The sequence below is a fragment of the Bombina bombina genome, chromosome 3 (assembly GCF_027579735.1).
Source record: "Bombina bombina isolate aBomBom1 chromosome 3, aBomBom1.pri, whole genome shotgun sequence".
Taxonomy (NCBI): Eukaryota; Metazoa; Chordata; class Amphibia; order Anura; family Bombinatoridae; genus Bombina; species Bombina bombina.
Window position 1 is genome coordinate 284,256,947 of NC_069501.1, and position 22,244 is coordinate 284,279,190.

General features: G+C 42.8%; 1 protein-coding gene across 1 annotated transcript in view; it reads right to left on the reverse strand.

Annotated features, from left to right (window-relative positions):
- The window catches only part of LIMK1 (LIM domain kinase 1), a 206,080-nt gene that overhangs the window by 137,183 nt on the left and 46,653 nt on the right, over nt 1-22,244 (reverse strand). Inside the window, exon 2 of the mRNA XM_053706326.1 lies at nt 13,921-14,017. Within this exon, the coding sequence (XP_053562301.1) occupies nt 13,921-14,017 (97 nt within the window). The remainder of the gene's footprint in view (nt 1-13,920; nt 14,018-22,244) is intronic.

Genomic DNA, 22,244 nt, shown 5'->3' on the forward strand with positions numbered 1-22,244 from the left:
TTTTATTTTTAGCTTGGGGTTTGGGCTGAAAAAGAGCTGAATGTCCTTTTAAGGGCAATGCCCATCCAAATGCCCTTTTCAGGGCAATGGGGAGCTTATGTTTTTAGATAGGATTTTATTTGGGGGGTTGGTTGTGTGGGTGGTGGGTTTTACTGTTGGGGGTTGTTGGTATTTTTTTTTTACAGGTAAAAGAGCTGATTTCTTAGGGGCAATGCCCCGCAAAAGGCCCTTTTAAGGTCTATTGGCAGTTTAGTGTAGGCTAGGGTTTTTTTTATTTTTGGGGACTTTTTTATTTTGATAGGGCTATTAGATTAGGTGTAATTAGTTTAAATATTTGATCATCTCTTTTTTATTTTGTGTAATTTAGTGGGAGGTTTTTGTAATTTAAATTAATTGTATTTAATTAATGTAATTTATTTAATTGTAGTGTAAGGTTAGGTGTTAGTGTAAGACAGGTTAGGTTTTATTTGACAGGTAAATTTGTATTTATTTTAACTAGGTAGCTTGTAAATGGTTAATAACTATTTACTAACTAGTCTACCTAGTTAAAATAAATACAAACTTCCCTGTGAAATAAAAATAAAACCTAAGATAGCTACAATATAACTATTAGTTATATTGTAGCTAGCTTAGGGTTTATTTTATAGGTAAGTATTTAGTTTTAAATAGGAATTATTTAGTTAATGATAGTAATTTTTATTTAGATTTATTTTTATTATATTAAACATAGTGGGTGTTAGGGTTACACTTAGCATTAGGTTTAGGGGTTAATAACTTTAATATAGTGGCAGCGATTTTGGGGGCAGCAGATTAGGGGTTAATAACATTAATGTAGGTTGCAGCGATGTTAGGGACAGCAGATTAGGGGCTAATAATATTTAAAGGGACATGAAACCCAAATTTTTTCTTTTGTGATTTAGAAAGAGCATGTCATTTTAAACAACTTTCTAATTTACTTCCATTATCTCATTTGCTTCATTCTCTTGATATCACTTGCTGAAAAGCATATCTAGATATGCTCAGTAGCTGCTGATTGGTTGCTGCACATAGAGGCCTTGTGTGATTGGCTCGCACATGTGCATTGCTATTTTTTCAACAAAGGATATCTAAAGAACTGAGCAAATTAGATGATAGAAGTAAATTGGAAAGTTGTTTAAAATTACAAGCCCTATCTGAATCATGAAAGTTTAATTTTGACTAGACTGCACCTTTAACTAGTGTTTGCTATGTTTTAGGGGTTAATATGTTTATTATGGTGGCAGCAATGTCGGGAGCGGCAGATTAGGGGTTAATAGGTTGAATATAGTATTTGCGATGCGGGAGGGCCTCGGTTTAGGGGTTAATAGGTAGTTTATGGGTGTTAGTGTACTTTTTAGCACTTTAGTTATGAGTTTTATGTTACGGCTTTGTAACATAAAAGCCATAACTACTGACTTTCAGTTTACGGCACGGATCTTGTAGTTATGGGCTGTACCGCTCACTTTTTGGCCGGACAGGCAAACTCGTAATACCCGTGCTATGGAAGTCCCATTGAAAAAGGACTTTTTGATAGATGCGGTAGTTACGTTGCATTATGGCCAAAAAAGTGTGCGGTACAGATATACCTGCAAAACTCGTAATAGCAGCGGTAGTGAAAAAGCAGTGTTATGAAGCTTTTTCACGCATAACGCAAAACTCATAATCTAGCCGACTGTATACAAAGAAAATAAAGTAAATTTGATTAGATAAGTAAAATTGATTTATTTTTTATTCTTTTATATTATACACTTTATCTGAATCAATAAAGAAAAAAAACATAATTTATGCTTACCTGATAAATTTATTTCTCTTGTAGTGTATCCAGTCCACGGATCATCCATTACTTATGGGATATTCTCCTTCCCAACAGGAAGTTGCAAGAGGATCACCCACAGCAGAGCTGCTATATAGCTCCTCCCCTAACTGTCATATCCAGTCATTCGACCGACAAAAAAAAAACAGAGAAAGGAGAAACCATAGGGTGCAGTGGTGGCTGTAGTTTAATTAAAATTTAGACCTGCCTTAAAAGGACAGGGCGGGCCGTGGACTGGATACACTACAAGAGAAATAAATTTATCAGGTAAGCATAAATTATGTTTTCTCTTGTTAAGTGTATCCAGTCCACGGATCATCCATTACTTATGGGATACCAATACCAAAGCTAAAGTACACGGATGATGGGAGGGACAAGGCAGGATTAAGCGGAAGGAACCACTGCCTGAAGAACCTTTCTCCCAAAAACAGCCTCCGAAGAAGCAAAAGTATCAAATTTGTCAAATTTGGAAAAAGTGTGAAGCGAAGACCAAGTCGCGGCCTTGCAAATCTGTTCAACAGAGGCCTCATTTTTAAAGGCCCAGGTGGAAGCCACAGCTCTAGTAGAATGAGCTGTAATCCTTTCAGGGGGCTGCTGTCCAGCAGTCTCATAGGCTAGGCGTATTATGCTCCGAAGCCAAAAGGAAAGAGAGGTTGCCGAAGCTTTTTGACCTCTCCTCTGTCCAGAGTAAACGACAAACAGGGTAGATGTTTGACGAAAATCTTTAGTAGCTTGTAAGTAAAACTTCAAGGCATGGACTACGTCCAGATTATGTAAAAGACGTTCCTTCTTTGAAGAAGGATTAGGACACAATGATGTAACAACAATCTCTTGATTGATATTCTTGTTAGAAACTACCTTAGGTAAAAACCCAGGTTTGGTACGCAGGACTACTTTATCTGCATGAAAAATCAGATAAGGAGAATCACATTGTAAGGCAGATAGCTCAGAGACTCTCCGAGCCGAGGAAATAGCCATCAAAAACAGAACTTTCCAAGATAAAAGTTTAATATCAATGGAATGAAGGGGTTCCAACGGAACTCCTTGAAGAACTTTAAGAACCAAGTTTAAGCTCCACGGGGGAGCAACAGGTTTAAACACAGGCTTAATTCTAACCAAAGCCTGGCAAAATGCCTGGACGTCTGGAACCTCTGCCAGACGCTTGTGCAAAAGAATAGACAGAGCAGAAATCTGTCCCTTTAAGGAACTAGCTGATAATCCTTTGTCCAAGCCCTCTTGGAGAAAAGACAATATTCTAGGAATCCTAACCTTACTCCATGAGTAATTCTTGGATTCACACCAATAAAGATATTTACTCCATATCTTGTGGTAGATTTTCCTGGTAACAGGCTTTCGTGCCTGTATTAAAGTATCAATGACTGACTCGGAGAAGCCACGCTTTGATAGAATCAAGCGTTCAATCTCCATGCAGTCAGTCTCAGAGAAATTAGATTTGGATGATTGAAAGGACCTTGTATCAGAAGGTCCTGTCTTAGAGGCAGAGTCCATGGTGGAAAGGATGACATGTCCACTAGGTCTGCATACCAAGTCCTGCGTGGCCACGCAGGTGCTATCAGAATCATCGATGCTCTCTCCTGTTTGATTTTGGCAATCAGTCGAGGGAGCAGAGGAAACGGTGGAAACACATAAGCCAGGTTGAAGAACCAAGGCGCTGCTAGAGCATCTATCAGCGTCGCTTCTGGATCCGTAACAAGGAAGCTTGGCGTTCTGGCGAGACGTCATGAGATCCAACTCTGGTTTGCCCCAACGATGAATCAACTGAGCAAACACCTCCGGATGGAGTTCCCACTCCCCCGGATGGAAAGTCTGACGACTTAGAAAATCCGCCTCCCAGCTCTCCACGCCTGGGATATGGATTGCTGACAGGTGGCAAGAGTGGTACTCTGCCCAGCGAATTATATTTGAGACTTCTAACATCGCTAGGGAACTCCTTGATGGTTGATGTAAGCCACAGTCGTGATGTTGTCCGACTGAAATCTGATGAACCTCAGTGTTGCTAACTGAGGCCAAGCCAGAAGAGCATTGAATATCGCTCTTAACTCCATAATATTTATTGAAAGGAGTTTCTCCTCTTGAGTCCACGATCCCTGTGCCTTCAGGGAATTCCAGACTACACCCCAACCTAGAAGGCTGGCATCTGTTGTTACAATTGTCCAATCTGGCCTGCGAAAGGTCATACCCTTGGACAGGTGTACCCGAGACAACCACCAGAGAAGAGAATCTCTGGTCTCTTGATCCAGATTTAGCAGAGGGGACAAATCTGTGTAATCCCCATTCCACTGACTCAGCATGCATAATTGCAGCGGTCTGAGATGAAGGCGCGCAAATGGCACTATGTCCATTGCCGCTACCATTAAACCGATTACCTCCATACACTGAGCTACCGAAGGGCGCGGAATGGAGTGAAGAACACGGCAAGCATTTAGAAGTTTTGATAACCTGGACTCCGTCAGGTAAATTTTCATTTCTACAGAATCTATAAGAGTCCCTAAGAAGGAGACTCTTGTGAGTGGGGATAGAGAACTCTTTTCCTCGTTCACTTTCCACCCGTGCGACCTCAGAAATGCCAGAACTATCTCTGTATGAGACTTGGCAACTTGAAAGCTTGACGCCTGTATCAGAATGTCATCTACACACGGAGCCACCGCTATGCCTCGCGGTCTTAGAACCGCCAGAAGTGAGCCCAGAACCTTTGTAAAGATTCTCGGGGCTGTAGCCAACCCGAAGGGAAGAGCTACAAATTGGTAATGCCTGTCTAGAAAGGCAAACCTTAGAAACCGATGATGATCTTTGTGAATCGGTATGTGAAGGTAGGCATCCTTTAAGTCCACTGTGGTCATGTACTGACCTTCTTGGATCATGGGTAGGATGGTCCGAATAGTTTCCATTTTGAAAGATGGAACTCTAAGGAATTTGTTTAGGATCTTTAGATCCAAAATTGGTCTGAAGGTTCCCTCTTTTTTGGGAACCACAAACAGATTCGAATAAAAACCCTGTCCTTGTTCCGTCCGCGGAACTGGATGGATCACTCCCATAACTAGGAGGTCTTGCACACAGCGTAGGAATGCCTCTTTCTTTATCTGATTTGCAGATAGCCTTGAAAGATGAAATCTCCCTTGTGGAGGGGAAGCTTTGAAGTCCAGACGATATCCCTGAGATATGATCTCCAACGCCCAAGGATCCTGAACATCTCTTGCCCTGGGCGAAGAGAGAAAGTCTGCCCCCTACTAAATCCGTCGCCGGATAGGGGGCCGTTCCTTCATGCTGTCTTAGAGGCAGCAGCAGGCTTTCTGGCCTGCTTGCCTTTGTTCCAGGACTGGTTAGGTTTCCAGGCCTGCTTAGATTGAGCAAAAGTTCCCTCTTGTTTTGAAGCGGAGGAAGTTGATGCTGCACCTGCCTTGAAATTTCGAAAGGCACAAAAATTAGACTGTTTGGCCTTTGCTTTGGCCCTGTCCTGAGGAAGGGTGTGACCCTTACCTCCAGTAATGTCAGCAATAATTTCCTTCAAACCAGGCCCGAATAAGGTCTGCCCCTTGAAAGGAATGTTGAGTAATTTAGACTTCGAAGTCACGTCAGCTGACCAGGATTTAAGCCATAGCGCCCTATGCGCTTGGATGGCGAATCCGGAATTCTTAGCCGTTAGTTTAGTCAAATGAACAATGGCATCAGAAACAAATGAGTTAGCTAGCTTAAGTGTTCTAAGCTTGTCAATAATTTCAGTCAAAGGAGCTGTATGGATGGCCTCTTCCAGGGCCTCAAACCAGAATGCCGCCGCGGCCGTGACAGGCGCAATGCATGCAAGGGGCTGTAAAATAAAACCTTGTTGAATAAACATTTTCTTAAGGTAACCCTCCAATTTTTTATCCATTGGATCTGAAAAAGCACAACTGTCCTCAACCGGGATAGTAGTACGCTTTGCTAAAGTAGAAACTGCTCCCTCCACCTTAGGGACCGTCTGCCATAAGTCCCGTGTAGTGGCGTCTATTGGAAACATTTTTCTAAATATAGGAGGTGGGGAAAAAGGCACACCCGGTCTATCCCACTCCTTGCTAATAATTTCTGTAAGCCTTTTAGGTATAGGAAAAACATCAGTACACACCGATACCGCATAGTATTTATCCAGCCTACACAATTTCTCTGGTACTGCAACTGTATTACAGTCATTCAGAGCAGCTAATACCTCCCCAAGCAACACACGGAGGTTCTCAAGCTTAAATTTAAAATTAGAAATCTCTGAATCAGGATTCCCCGAATCAGAGATGTCACCCACAGACTGAAGCTCTCCGTCCTCATGATCTGCATATTGTGACGCAGTATCAGACATGGCCCTTACAGCATCTGCGCGCTCTGTATTTCTCCTAACTCCAGAGCAATCGCGCTTGCCTCTTAATTCAGGCAACCTGGATAATACCTCTGACAGGGTATTATTCATGATTGCAGCCATGTCATGCAAGGTAATCGCTATGGGCGTCCCTGATGTAATTGGCGCCATATTAGCGTGCATCCCCTGAGCGGGAGGCGAAGGGTCTGACACGTGGGGAGAGTTAGTCGGCATAACTTCCCCCTCGTCAGAATCTTCTGGTGATATTTCTTTTATAGTTAAAGACTGATCTTTACTGTTTAAGGTGAAATCAATACATTTAGTACACATTCTCCTATGGGGCTCCACCATGGCTTTCAAACATAATGAACAAGTAGTTTCCTCTGTGTCAGACATGTTTAAACAGACTAGCAATGAGACTAGCAAGCTTGGAAAACACTTTAAACAAGTTTACAAGCAATATAAAAAACGTTACTGCACCTTTAAGAAACACAAATTTTGTCAAAATTTGAAATAACAGTGAAAAATGGCAGTTACACTAATGAAATTTTTACAGTGTATGTAACAAGTTAGCAGAGCATTGCACCCACTTGCAAATGGATGATTAACCCCTTAATACCCAAAAAATAATAAAAGACAAAAACGTTTTTTTTTTTTTTTTCTTTTTTCAAACAGTCACAACAACTGCCACAGCTCTACTGTGGCTTTTTACCTCCCTCAAAAACGACTTTGAAGCCTTTTGAGCCCTTCAGAGAAGTCCTGGATCATGCAGGAAGAAGCTGGATGTCTGTGTCTGTAATTTTTGCTGTGCAAAAAAAACGGCAAAATAGGCCCCTCCCACTCATATTACAACAGTGGAAAGCCTAAGGAAACTGTTTCTAGGCCAAATTCAAGCCAGCCATGTGGAAAAAAACTAGGCCCCAATAAGTTTTATCACCAAATACATATAAAAACGATTAAACATGCCAGCAAACGTTTTATATTACATTTTTATAAGAGTATGCATCTCTATTAATAAGCCTGATACCAGTAGCTATCACTGCATTTAAGGCTTTACTTACATTAGTTCGGTATCAGCAGCATTTTCTAGCAAATTCCATCCCTAGAAAAATATTAACTGCACATACCTTATTGCAGGAAAACCTGCACGCCATTCCCTCTCTGAAGTTACCTCACTCCTCAGAATATGTGAGAACAGCCATGGATCTTAGTTACTTCTGCTAAGATCATAGAAAACGCAGGTAGATTCTTCTTCTAAATACTGCCTGAGATAAACAGTACACTCCGGCACCTTTTAAAAATAACAAACTTTTGATTGAAGAATAAACTAAGTATAAAACACCACACTCTTACGACCTCCATCTTGGTTGAGGCTTGCAAGAGAATGACTGGATATGACAGTTAGGGGAGGAGCTATATAGCAGCTCTGCTGTGGGTGATCCTCTTGCAACTTCCTGTTGGGAAGGAGAATATCCCATAAGTAATGGATGATCCGTGGACTGGATACACTTAACAAGAGAAAACATAATTTATGCTTACCTGATAAATTCCTTTCTTCTGTTGTGTGATCAGTCCACGGGTCATCATTACTTCTGGGATATAACTCCTCCCCAACAGGAAATGCAAGAGGATTCACCCAGCAGAGCTGCATATAGCTCCTCCCCCCTACGTCAGTCCCAGTCATTCGACCAAGAATCAACGAGAAAGGAGTAACCAAGGGTGAAGTGGTGACTGGAGTATAATTTAAAAAATATTTACCTGCCTTAAAACAGGGCGGGCCGTGGACTGATCACACAACAGAAGAAAGGAATTTATCAGGTAAGCATAAATTATGTTTTCTTCTGTTATGTGTGATCAGTCCACGGGTCATCATTACTTCTGGGATACCAATACCAAAGCAAAAGTACACGGATGACGGGAGGGATAGGCAGGCTCATTATACAGAAGGAACCACTGCCTGAAGAACCTTTCTCCCAAAAATAGCCTCCGAAGAAGCAAAAGTGTCAAATTTGTAAAATTTGGAAAAAGTATGAAGCGAAGACCAAGTTGCAGCCTTGCAAATCTGTTCAACAGAGGCCTCATTCTTAAAGGCCCAAGTGGAAGCCACAGCTCTAGTGGAATGAGCTGTAATTCTTTCAGGAGGCTGCTGTCCAGCAGTCTCATAGGCTAAACGTATTATGCTACGAAGCCAAAAAGAGAGAGAGGTAGCAGAAGCTTTTTGACCTCTCCTCTGTCCAGAATAAACGACAAACAGGGAAGAAGTTTGGCGAAAATCTTTAGTTGCCTGCAAGTAGAACTTGAGGGCACGAACTACATCCAGATTGTGTAGAAGACGTTCCTTCTTTGAAGAAGGATTTGGACACAAGGATGGAACAACAATCTCTTGATTGATGTTCCTGTTAGTGACTACCTTAGGTAAGAACCCAGGTTTAGTACGCAGAACTACCTTGTCTGAGTGAAAAATCAGATAAGGGGAATCACAATGTAAGGCTGATAACTCAGAGACTCTTCGAGCCGAGGAAATAGCCATTAAAAACAGAACTTTCCAAGATAACAATTTTATATCAATGGAATGAAGGGGTTCAAACGGAACACCCTGTAAAACGTTAAGAACTAAGTTTAAACTCCATGGCGGAGCAACAGCTTTAAACACAGGCTTGATCCTAGCTAAAGCCTGACAAAAAGCCTGGACGTCTGGATTTTCTGACAGACGCCTGTGTAACAAGATGGACAGAGCTGAAATCTGTCCCTTTAATGAACTAGCTGATAAACCCTTTTCTAAACCTTCTTGTAGAAAAGACAATATCCTAGCGATCCTAACCTTACTCCAGGAGTAACCTTTGGATTCGCACCAGTATAGGTATTTCCGCCATATTTTATGGTAAATCCTTCTGGTAACAGGCTTCCTAGCCTGTATCAGGGTATCAATAACCGACTCAGAAAAACCACGTTTTGATAAAATCAAGCGTTCAATTTCCAAGCAGTCAGCTTCAGAGAAGTTAGATTTTGATGTTTGAATGGACCCTGTATCAGAAGGTCCTGTCTTAGAGGTAGAGACCAAGGCGGACAGGATGACATGTCCACTAGATCTGCATACCAAGTCCTGCGTGGCCATGCCGGCGCTATTAGAATTACTGATGCTCTCTCCTGTTTGATTTTGGCAATCAATCGAGGAAGCAGCGGAAAGGGTGGAAACACATAAGCCATCCCGAAGTTCCAAGGTGCTGTCAAAGCATCTATCAGAACCGCTCCCGGATCCCTGGATCTGGACCCGTAGCGAGGAAGTTTGGCGTTCTGGCGAGACGCCATGAGATCTATCTCTGGTTTGCCCCAACGTCGAAGTATTTGGGCAAAGACCTCCGGATGAAGTTCCCACTCCCCCGGATGAAAAGTCTGGCGACTCAAGAAATCCGCCTCCCAGTTCTCCACTCCCGGGATGTGGATTGCTGACAGGTGGCAAGAGTGAGACTCTGCCCAGCGAATTATCCTTGATACTTCCATCATTGCTAGGGAGCTTCTTGTCCCTCCCTGATGGTTGATGTAAGCTACAGTCGTGATGTTGTCCGACTGAAACCTGATGAACCCCCGAGTTGTTAATTGGGGCCAAGCCAGAAGGGCATTGAGAACTGCTCTCAATTCCAGAATGTTTATTGGAAGGAGACTCTCCTCCTGATTCCATAGTCCCTGAGCCTTCAGAGAATTCCAGACAGCGCCCCAACCTAGTAGGCTGGCGTCTGTTGTTACAATTGTCCAGTCTGGCCTGCTGAATGGCATTCCCCTGGACAGGTGTGGCCGATAAAGCCACCATAGAAGAGAATTTCTGGTCTCTTGATTCAGATTCAGAGTAGGGGACAAATCTGAGTAATCCCCATTCCACTGACTTAGCATGCACAATTGCAGCGGTCTGAGGTGTAGGCGTGCAAAAGGTACTATGTCCATTGCCGCTACCATTAAGCCGATCACCTCCATGCATTGAGCTACTGACGGGTGTTGAATGGAATGAAGGACACGGCATGCATTTTGAAGCTTTGTTAACCTGTCTTCTGTCAGGTAAATCTTCATTTCTACAGAATCTATAAGAGTCCCCAAGAATGGAACTCTTGTGAGAGGAAAAAGAGAACTCTTCTTTTCGTTCACTTTCCATCCATGCGACCTTAGAAATGCCAGAACTAACTCTGTATGAGACTTGGCAGTTTGAAAGCTTGAAGCTTGTATTAGAATGTCGTCTAGGTACGGAGCTACCGAAATCCCTCGCGGTCTTAGTACCGCCAGAAGGGCACCCAGAACCTTTGTGAAGATTCTTGGAGCCGTAGCCAATCCGAATGGAAGAGCTACAAACTGGTAGTGCCTGTCTAAGAAGGCAAACCTTAGATACCGGTGATGATCTTTGTGGATCGGTATGTGAAGGTAAGCATCTTTTAAATCCACTGTGGTCATGTACTGACCCTCTTGGATCATGGGTAAGAATGTCCGAATAGTTTCCATTTTGAACGATGGAACTCTTAGGAATTTGTTTAGAATCTTTAAATCTAAGATTGGCCTGAAAGTTCCCTCTTTTTTGGGAACCACAAACAGGTTTGAGTAGAACCCTTGTCCTTGTTCCGACCGCGGAACCGGATGGATCACTCCCATTAATAACAGATCTTGTACACAGCGTAGAAACGCTTCTTTCTTTATCTGGTTTGTTGACAACCTTGACAGATGAAATCTCCCTCTTGGGGGAGATAATTTGAAGTCTAGAAGGTATCCCTGAGATATGATCTCTAGTGCCCAGGGATCCTGAACATCTCTTGCCCAGGCCTGGGCGAAGAGAGAAAGTCTGCCCCCCACTAGATCCGGTCCCGGATCGGGGGCTCTCGGTTCATGCTGTCTTTGGGGCAGCAGCCGGTTTCCTGGCCTGCTTGCTCTTGTTCCAGGACTGGTTAGGCTTCCAGCCTTGCCTGTAACGAGCAACAGCTCCTTCCTGTTTTGGTGCAGTGGAGGTTGATGCTGCTCCTGTTTTGAAATTCCGAAAGGGACGAAAATTAGACTGTCTAGCCTTAGCTTTGGCTTTGTCTTGAGGTAGGGCGTGGCCCTTACCTCCTGTAATGTCAGCGATAATTTCTTTCAGACCGGGCCCAAATAAAGACTGCCCTTTGAAAGGAATATTAAGTAATTTGGACTTAGAAGTAACATCAGCTGACCAGGATTTTAGCCACAGCGCCCTACGTGCCTGTATGGCGAATCCTGAGTTCTTAGCCGTAAGTTTGGTTAAATGTACTACGGCCTCCGAAATGAAAGAATTAGCTAGTTTAAGGACTCTAAGCCTGTCCGTAATGTCGTCTAGCGTAGATGAACTAAGGTTCTCTTCCAGCGACTCAATCCAAAATGCTGCCGCAGCCGTAATCGGCGCGATACATGCAAGGGGTTGCAATATAAAACCTTGTTGAACAAACATTTTCTTAAGGTAACCCTCTAATTTTTTATCCATTGGATCTGAAAAAGCACAGCTATCCTCCACCGGGATAGTGGTACGCTTAGCTAAAGTAGAAACTGCTCCCTCCACCTTAGGGACCGTTTGCCATAAGTCCCGAGTGGTGGCGTCTATTGGAAACATCTTTCTAAAAATTGGAGGGGGTGAGAACGGCACACCGGGTCTATCCCACTCCTTAGTAACAATTTCAGTTAGTCTCTTAGGTATAGGAAAAACGTCAGTACTCGCCGGTACCGCAAAGTATTTATCCAATCTACACAGTTTCTCTGGTATTGCAACGGTGTTACAATCATTGAGAGCTGCTAAGACCTCCCCTAGTAATACACGGAGGTTCTCCAATTTAAATTTAAAATTTGAAATATCTGAGTCCAATCTGTTTGGATCAGAACCGTCACCCACAGAATGAAGCTCTCCGTCCTCATGCTCTGCGAGCTGTGACGCAGTATCAGACATGGCCCTAGTATTGTCAGCGCACTCTGTTCTCACCCCAGAGTGATCACGCTTGCCTCTTAGTTCTGGTAATTTAGACAAAACTTCAGTCATAACAGTAGCCATATCTTGTAATGTTATCTGTAATGGCCGCCCAGATGTACTAGGCGCCATAATATCACGCACCTCCCGGGCGGGAGATGCAGGTACTGCCGCGTGAGGCGAGTTAGACGGCATAACTCTCCCCTCGCTGTTTGGTGAAATTTGTTCACATTGTACAGATTGACTTTTATTTAAAGTAGCATCAATACAGTTAGTACATAAATTTCTATTGGGCTCCACCTTGGCATTGGAACAAATGACGCAGATATCTTCCTCTGAGTCAGACATGTTTAACACACTAGCAATAAACTTGCAACTTGGTTATAATCTTTTTTAGCAAAAACGTACTGTGCCTCAAAGAGGTACTAAACGATTAAATGACAGTTGAAATAATGAACTGAAAAACAGTTATAGCATCAAACTTTAAAACAACACAACTTTTAGCAAAGGTTTGTTCCCATTAGTAAAATAACAATAATTAAATTTTACATAAAAATTACAGAGCAACGTTTTTATTCACAGTCAATATAAAATTCTCACAGCTCTGCTGAGAGAATCTACCTCCCTCCAAAGAAGTTTGAAGACCCCTGAGATCTGTCAGAGATGAACCGGATCATGCAGGAAATATAAGAGTAACTGACTGGAATTTTTTGATGCGTAGCAAAGAGCGCCAAAAACGGCCCCTCCCTCTCCCACACAGCAGTGAAGAGAATCGAAACTGTCACAATTAAAAGCAAACAACTGCCAAGTGGAAAATAATGCCCAAATATTTATTCACACAGTACCTCAGCAATGTAAAACGATTCTACATTCCAGCAAAAACGTTTAACATGATAAATACTTATTAAAAGGATTAGTGACTTTTAACAGAGTAGTTCCGGTGAAATACCATCCCCAGAATACTGAAGTGTATACATACATGTCATTATAACGGTATGGCAGGATTTTCTCATCAATTCCATTCAGAAAATAAAAACTGCTACATACCTCAATGCAGATTCATCTGCCCGCTGTCCCCTGATCTGAAGCCTTTACCTCCCTCAGATGGCCGAGAACAGCAATATGATCTTAACTACTCCGGTTAAAATCATAGTAAAAAACTCTGGCAAATTCTTCCTCAAACTCTGCCAGAGAAGTAATAACACGCTCCGGTGCTATTGTAAAATAACAAACTTTTGATTGAAGTCATAAAAACTAAGTATAATCACCATAGTCCTCTCACACATCCTATCTAGTCGTTGGGTGCAAGAGAATGACTGGGACTGACGTAGGGGGGAGGAGCTATATGCAGCTCTGCTGGGTGAATCCTCTTGCATTTCCTGTTGGGGAGGAGTTATATCCCAGAAGTAATGATGACCCGTGGACTGATCACACATAACAGAAGAAATGGGGTTTCCTGTAATTTTAAAAGGACATAAGAGTTTTTAATAATGGTCTAGAAGCATTTTTGCAATACACATTCATTTATAAAATGCATCTTAGAAGTTACCACACACTCTGTGCTAACTTTTCTCATGCACAAAGATACCCCGGTATATGTAGACAGGCCCAGCATCTAATGCCTGCATGTGTGTGACATAATCACATCGTCACACATGCATGTTTTGGATGCACATGCATGCAGCTTATGTATATGTTGGGGTGAAAACTGAACAAGAAACGTTTTAACACTATTGGTCACACAGACACTTTATGAAACTTTCCCAGTGTTTTCAGTTTAATAAGAAGCAAGAGCTGTTTTACCTGAAGCAGTCAGCGTGCCAATCAGATTCCAGGGCTTGCAAGTAACGGCCGTCATAAATGTTTTGTCCACAACTGGCGCATACTGGCAACTCATTACCTAGGGAAGAAAAGTAATAATGAACAAAGCGTAAGCCAAAAAAAACAAGATTGGTGACTCTGAGGGTAAAAAACAACTAATAAAATGTTAACAGATTTGAGTTTATAGTTAGAGGGACACAGTAACTTCTACATACATTAATATGTCTTTAACGTGTAATGAGGTAGGATTTATTTTCCGGACGGTATTGTCAGTGTTTTTTCCTTGATGACAATCCTAAAATGCAGACAAAGGAGGATTCAGGAGTCCCAGTTTTAAAATAATCCAACGAACTTTATTTGTGAAAAAACAATAAAAATAAGTAGTGACGCCAGCAAAGTAACAGAGAAACAGCTGGTCCAGCTGTTTCTCTGTTACTTTGCTGGTGTCACTACTCCTTTGTCACTACTCCTTTGTCTACTCCTGGTGTCACTACTCTGTTACTTTGCTGGTGTCACTACTCCTTTGTCACTACTCCTTTGTCTATATTATCTACGGGCTACAAGGAGCCCGCTTCTTATCTGGAGCCCTTACAGCCTCTACACTTTCCATGGCAAGCTGTTGGTTTACCTGTTTCCCCTAGGAAAGCTGAAGAAACGGCACTAAGCTTTTGGGAGACACACACGCTGCAAGCCCTTGCATAGGCACGCCCCCGGTGTGACGTCACACGCCGGTCTTGCATACCAAAGGCAACGCTGCAAAAGGAGGCTCATCTAGTGAGTAATTCCGCACCGGAGCTGCGGTTCACCGGGACGACGGAGCCTGTATCCGGCAGACGATGGGATCCTTTGATGCAAGGTAAAGAGGAAGCTTAATGTTTAAATAACAAAGAAGATTTTTCTGCCTAAACAGCACTTGCGGGGTGAGTTTGAAAGTAGTCTCCTATTCATTTGACCCTGTTTGGAGCTTTGGAACTGTTTGGATTTACAGGTTCATCTGGTGCACATATAGTGTGCTTTCCTGGGGGTTTAACAGCTATTTTGGACGTATGACTGTCCAGCCACGAATGTGTATGCATTACTTCATTAGGATACAAGTTATTATACCTATGGGAAATCTGCTGTTTTCTATTTGTGTTAATCCTAAAATGCATTTGCTTGTAATAATCCTTAAAGGGACAGTCTATACCTTACTCATTTTAATGTCTTACCTTAGATTAAGCTGCAAATAGCCTCCTGTGTCCTTTCTATATTATGCAGCAGGAACAGTAAAAAACTTTATTTAAAATGAATATTGTTTCTGGCCAGTTTAAAATGGCTGCCAAGCTCAGCTCACAATCTAGGCTGCATCTAGGCACTCTGCTGAATAGCATTGTCAGTCTGTTGAATCCAACTAGTGAGCCTAATGTGATTGGATGCCATATGCAGCCCAGATCATGATGTCATCAGTGGTCAGTTTGTCAGCCATTTCAAAGTGGCCAGAAACAATTTTCATTTTAAAATAACTTTTTTACTGTTCCTGCTGCATAATATAGAAAAGGTGCAGGAAGCTATTTGCAGCTTAATCTAAGGTAAGTATTTAAGATGACCAAGGTGTAGACTGTCCCTTTAAGCTTGAAATCATTACCTTCCTAAAATAACACAAACTTGTTATCTGTGTTGTTAATCTCAAGATTTTTTAATCCAAAACCCAAATGCTCAGTATTAAAAGAATATGAAACTCCAAATTTTTTCTTTCATGATACAGATAGAGCATACAGTTGTAAACAACTTTCTAATTTACTTCTATTATCATTTTTCTTCATTCTCTTTGTATCTTTAGTTGAAAAGCAGGGATGTATGCTTAGGAACCATTTCTGAAGCACTATATGGCAGCCGTTTTGCAAGAATGTTATCCATTTGCAAGAGAACTAGATGGCAGCACTATATCCTGGCATTTAGTGCTCCAGATGCCTACCTAGGTATCGCCAACACAGAATATCATGGGAACAAAGCAAATTTAATAATAGAAGTAAATTGGGAAAACATTGGAAAATGGTTTGTTCTGTCTTAATCACAAAAGAACATTTTTGGGTTTCATATCCAGTTAATGACAAGCAAAATGGAGATTTCATCCTTATGCTGAATGATCCTTTTTTTTTTTTTTTTTTTACTTTTTTTAGTGAAAAAGTTCTTATTATTTCTTAACTTTAATTGATTAAGCAGGTAGTATTTTTATCTTTCTGGTGAAAATGCTTCTTACAGTCATCTAATATCTTGGCAGATAATTTCAGTGTTTTGCCAATGCGCAAAACTAATGTTACATTCAAACTAATTTTTGGGGTACTTATTAAGAAGTCAAAAAATGTTTTCCAGAGTTTATCAACCTAAGAATCTCTATGTAAAAAAGAAAGATATTTTACCTCAAAATGTCCTAAAGGGATACTGAACCCAAATGTTTTCTTTCGTGATTCAGGTAGCGCATGCAATTTTAAGCAACTTTCTAATTTACTCCTTTTATCAATTTTTCTTCGTTCTTTTTTTTACCTGCAGCTGGGCAGTAACTGAAAGATAACTTTTTACAGAACACTTACTCTGGGGAGCTGAGGGAATTGTGAGATTAAAATATCTTTCTTTTTTACATAGAGTAATCCAAAGAACGTCCACGGCACTCCAAAGTCTCCTTTAGCACTTTATTGTGACAGGTAAAACAGCGACGTTTGGGGTCACAGCTTAGTCATGCTTCCTTTATTTACATAGAGATGCTCAGGTGATATTTTCCTGTCAGCTTTTAAAGTTATGCTGCATCACTTTCAAGTGATTTAGCATAGAAGTATTATGTCCCTTTAAGTATAGAGCCAGTTTTCACTGAACCGATCATGAAAAAAGCGCTGGCAATAAACAATGAAAATGGCTGATTGTGATTGGATCAACAATGAAAAACATAAATTATGCTTACCTGATAACTTAATTTCCATCTGTACGAGGAGAGTCCACGGCTTCATTCATTACTTGTGGGAAATACACAACCTGACCACCAGGAGGAGGCAAAGACACCCCAGCCAAAGGCTCAAATACCCCCCCCCCCACTCCCCTCATCCCCCAGTCATTCTGTCGAGGGAACAAGGAACAGTAGGAGAAATATCAGGTTATAAATGGTGCCAGAAGAAAAACAAAAGAAATTTAGGTCCGCCCAACGAAGAACTGGGCAGGAGCCGTGGACTCTCCTCGTCCACAGAGTCCACAGCTTCATTCATTACTTGTGGGAAACAAATAACCAAGCTCTAGAGGACACTGAATGAAAACGGGAGGATAAAAAAGAGGCGGACCCTAGTCTGAGGGCACCACAGCCTGCAAAACCTTTCTCCCAAAAGCTGCTTTAGCCAAATCAAACACGTCAAATTTGTAAAACTTAGAAAAAGTATGTAAGGAAGACCAGGTATCCGCCTTACAAATCTGCTCCATAGAGGCCTCATTCTTGAAGGCTCAAGAAGAAGTCACAGCTCTAGTGGAGTGAGCCGTAATCCTCTGAGGAGGCTTATGTCCCGCTGTCTCATAAGCTAGGCGAATCATGTTCCTCAGCCAAAAAGATAGGGAAGTGGAAGAAGCCTTATGCCCTTTGGGCTTCCCCGAATAGACAACAAATAATGCTGAAGTCTGTCTGAAATCCTTCGTAGCCTGAAGATAAAACTTCAAAGCTCCAACCACATCTAAGTTATGAAGTAACCGTTCCTTTGAAGAAGAAAGGTTAGGACACAGGGAAGGAACTACAATCTCCTGATTAATGTTGCGATCAGACACAACCTTAGGGAGGAATCCCAACCCAGTGCGAAGGACAGCCTTATCGGCATGAAAGACCAAGTAAGGAGGCTCACATTGCAGGCCGCCAATTTAGAGACTGCGTGCCGAAGCAATAGCCAGTAGAAAAAAAGAACCTTCCATGACAGTCTCTTAATGTCAAGAGAATGCATAGGCTCAAACAGGGTCTTCTGCAAAACCCTAAGAACCAGATTCAAACTCCAAGGAGGAGCAGAATGTCTGAATACAGGCCTAATCCTGGATAGAGCCTGAACAAAAGACTTTATATCAGGAAGCTCAGCGAGCTTCTTGTGTAACACAGATAAGGCCAAAATCTGTCCCCTCAAGGAACTAGCGGCAAGTCCCTTCTCCAAACCATCCTGGAGGAAGGAAAGAATCCTGGATACTCTGACCTTGTGCCAAGAATATCAATGAGTCTCACACTAGAGTAAGTAGGTCCTCCACACCTTATGATAGATGCGATGGGTGACCGGCTTCCTGGCTTGAATGAGAGTATCAATCACCCTCTCAGAAAAACCTCTCTTGGCTAAGACCAAGCGTTCAATCTCCACACAGTCAGCCTCAGAGAATCTAGATTTTGATGCACAAAGGGGCCCTGTACTAGCAGATCCGTGACAGGGCAACCTCCATGGAGGAGACGATGACATCCCCACCAGATCCGCAAACCTCATCATGCGCGGCCACAACGGAGCAATCAGAATAGTCAATGCTTGCTCTTGCTTGATGCGGGCCACTACTTGAGGTAGAAGAGATAACGGAGGAAATATGTAAACTATGTTCAATCCCCAAGGCACTGCCAAGGCATCTATCAGTTCTACCTGGGGATCCCTGGACTGGGACCCATATTTGGGTAGCTTGAAGTTGAGTCTGGACACCATGAGATCTATCTCCGGAGTCCCCCATCTGTTGCAAATCTCTGCAAACACTTCGAGGTGAAGAGACCATTCCCCCCGAATGAAAAGATTGTCTTCTGCGAAAATCCACTTCCCAGATGTCAACACCCGGGATGTGGATCGCTGACACCAAGCAGTTGTGGGTCTCCGCCCAATCCAGAATCCAAGATACTTCCCTCATGGCTAGGGAGCTTCTCGTTCCCCCCTGGTGGTTGATGTAAGCCACAGAGGTAATGTTGATGAACTGAGAAGAACTCAGGAGGGGCCAAGCCCTAAGAGCGTTGAATATCACTCAAAGTTCCAGGATGTTGATTGGAAGAAGCGAAGACTCCCGATTCCACCTGCCCTGTGCCTTCCTAGCACCCCAAACAGCTCCCCATCCTGAGAGGCTCACATCCATAGTCACAATCTCCCAGGATGGTCTCAGGAAGGATGTCCCCTGGGACAGCTGATCTGGACGAAGCCACCAAGAGAGGGATTCCCTTGGCTGGTTGTCCAGAGAGATCTATTGTGATAGATCCGAGTTATCGCTGTTCCATTGCCTTAGCATGCACAACTGAAGAAGTCGGAGATTGAACCTGGCGAATAGAATGACATCTATACTGGATACCATGAGCCCAATCACCTCCATACACCGGGCCACAGAGGGCCTTGAGGAGGTTTGAAGGGCAAGACAGTTGGAAGCAATTTTGAAACGTCTCTGGTCTGTCAGGAATATCTTCATGTATATGGAGTCTATTATCGTGCCCAGGAACTCCACTCTGGTACTGGGAACCAGAGAACTCTTTCCTGAGTTTATCTTACATTCATGAGATCGAATAAGTAGAAGAGCTCTCCAATGGTCCTCTGCCAGCCTGGACCAGGATGCCATCCAGATAAGGTGCTACTGCAATAACTCTGGATCTCGCCACCGCAAGCAAAGCTTCCAGAACCTTCGTAAAGACTCTTGGGGCAGTAGCCAGACCGAAGGGGAGAGCTACAAACTGGAAGTGCTGGTCTAGAAAAGCAAATCTTAGGAACTTGAAGTAATCCTTGTGTATAGGCACATGAAGGTAAGCCTTATTCAAGTCTATCATAGTCATGAACTGACCCTCTTGAACTAAGGGCAGAATAGACCTTATCGTCTCCATGTTGAACAATGGGACCGACATAAACTTGTTTAAGCACTTTAGGTCCAGAATCAGGCGAAACGTGCCCTCCTTTGGGACCACGAAAAGGTTTGAATAGTATGCTAGACCTCTTTCTGCTAGAGGTACCGGTACAATCAATCCTAGAGATGAGAGATCTCTCAAGCACTCTAGAAAGGCATCTCATTTCTCTGGTCTTGACAATAGATTTGACAAGAGGAATCTGCCCCTGGGAGGGTGAGTTTTGAAACCTATCCTGTAACCCTGGGCAACAACCTCTAGAACCCAAGGATCCTGCACGTCTCTCATACAAGCCTCCACAAAAAGAGATAGTCTGCCCCCTACGAGATCCAGAGATGGATCGGGGGCCGCCCCTTCATGTCAATTTTGTCTCGGCTGGCTTCTTGCTCTGCTTGGTCTTATTCCAAAACTGAGAAGGTTTCCAAGATCCCTTGGACTGCTCGGGCTTTGCGGCAGGCTGCTGTCATTGGGACTTGTCTGAACGAAAGGGATGAAAATTAGGACCCTTAGGTTTATTCTTTTTATCATGCGGAGCAAAATCTGGCGGCCACAGGGCCCTCCCGCAGGAGGATTAGTAGTGCACTGGGGAGCTGCATGTGTAATCGGATATGATTGTAGGGAATGCACCTCACCGGACAGAGACCCCTCAGAGGTGGACGGCTCAGTGGTACTAAACATCTTGTTCTTTTTAGATATCACTATTTTATCAAGGCATGTGGAACATAGTTGAGCAGGCGGATATACCATAGCCTCCTCACAATAAACACAGGCATTAGATTTAGGTAGAGACTGAGGGAGTACCCTCTAATGCATCAGAGTCGTCCATAGCTTGCGCCTTTAATATGGACTATAGAAAAAAAATGGCACTTTTATACTCCAATGGCTGGGGCACTCACCACCTCCTATGACCCACAGAGAAAACGCTTTCATCTCCTGCAACCGACAGTCAGGAAAAGGAAGAGAATGAGGCCACACCCGGTCACATGGAGTGCCATGCAGGACCGCCCCAGCAGCTGAGAAAAAGCGCGCCAAACTAAACAGGCTACGCAGTAATCAAAATGAAGTAAGAACCCGAATGTTCTTGCCAGAGCCACATCTCACACATGTCGCAGCAAAAAAACACAATAAAGCAATCATGTATAAATCCCCCTGTTCAAAATCACCTTCCGGAGATATTAACCCTTGATTCTATACATATAAAAGGAGTCACACTGTGAATTAAACAATCTTACCAGAATCGACGCCGTGGAACAGGAACACGGCCTCTCAAGTTTGACAGTGTTGTAGCATAGTGTCAGGGTTTTTTCCTGTTTTGTTTGCCATGTGCTGCTGGCAGCCATTTTACTCACCTCCCTTGCTGACTCTGGTGCATACTGTGTGATGCTGCTCAATTCCTGCACTTCCTTTTATGGCCAGACTGGTGTTCATCATCAGTGTGAGACAGGATGCAGTCTCAGAATTGTAATGTCATCACTTAAAGGGCCTCTGTTCAGTATGCTTTGCCCTTTCGTTGTCTCAGACCTGTTTGTGAGAGTTCCTGTGTATTACCTGGCTGTCTGACGTCCCTCCTGGTTCCTGATCCTTGGCTTGTTCCTGACTCTGCTGTTCTCCTTGTTCCTGATTCCGGCTCATCTGACTACTCGCTTTGGCCCCTGACTCGGCTCGTCTGACTACCAGCTCTGGTTTTGATTCCTGGCTTGTTATTTGACTTGTGGACTTTTTATTATTTTTTGCTATTAATAAAGGTGTGATTATTTTTGCACTTCTCGTCTCAGTCTGATTCTTGGCACCCTGACACATCGCTCCTGACATGGACTTGAGTGACAGAAAGCAGGCAGAGAAACTCGTCCACACGGATTGCTTAAGGAGCTGTTAATACGAGTCTGGATGGTTTTCACAGAAAGACTCTCCCTGCATCTCCAGACCCTAACATTCGTCAATGCTCTCACTGAGAGGCTGACAAGACTACTTAAAACTCCAGTCCTATTCCCGAAGAGTACTACCCTCCATAAGAGACTACTCCGAATCTTCCGACACTTCTCTGCCATCCTCTTGTGACGAGAGGCAAAAAAATTACTGGGGGATGAGGGGAGTGGGGGAGGTATTTGAGCCTTTGGCTGGGGTGTCTTTGCCTCCTCCTGGTGGCCAGGTTCTTTATTTCCCGCAAGTAATGAATGAAGCCGTGGACTCTCCTCGTATTAAGATGGAAATATCACATCAGTAGCTGCTAACATGCCAATAATTATTAAACAAAAGATTGTGATCCACACTATGGGGGGTTGATCACAATTCTTTAGAAACATTGTTTACTACAAAAAAACACCATTAAAGTCTATGGAGATTTTTATAGATAAGAAATTTGATAAACATTTCTAAACGATTATAATCGACTGCAGTGTTAGTAACCACTTAATATAAACTGAAAAGATCATAAGAGAAAGACAATAAAGTAATAAGTATCCTAAAGATG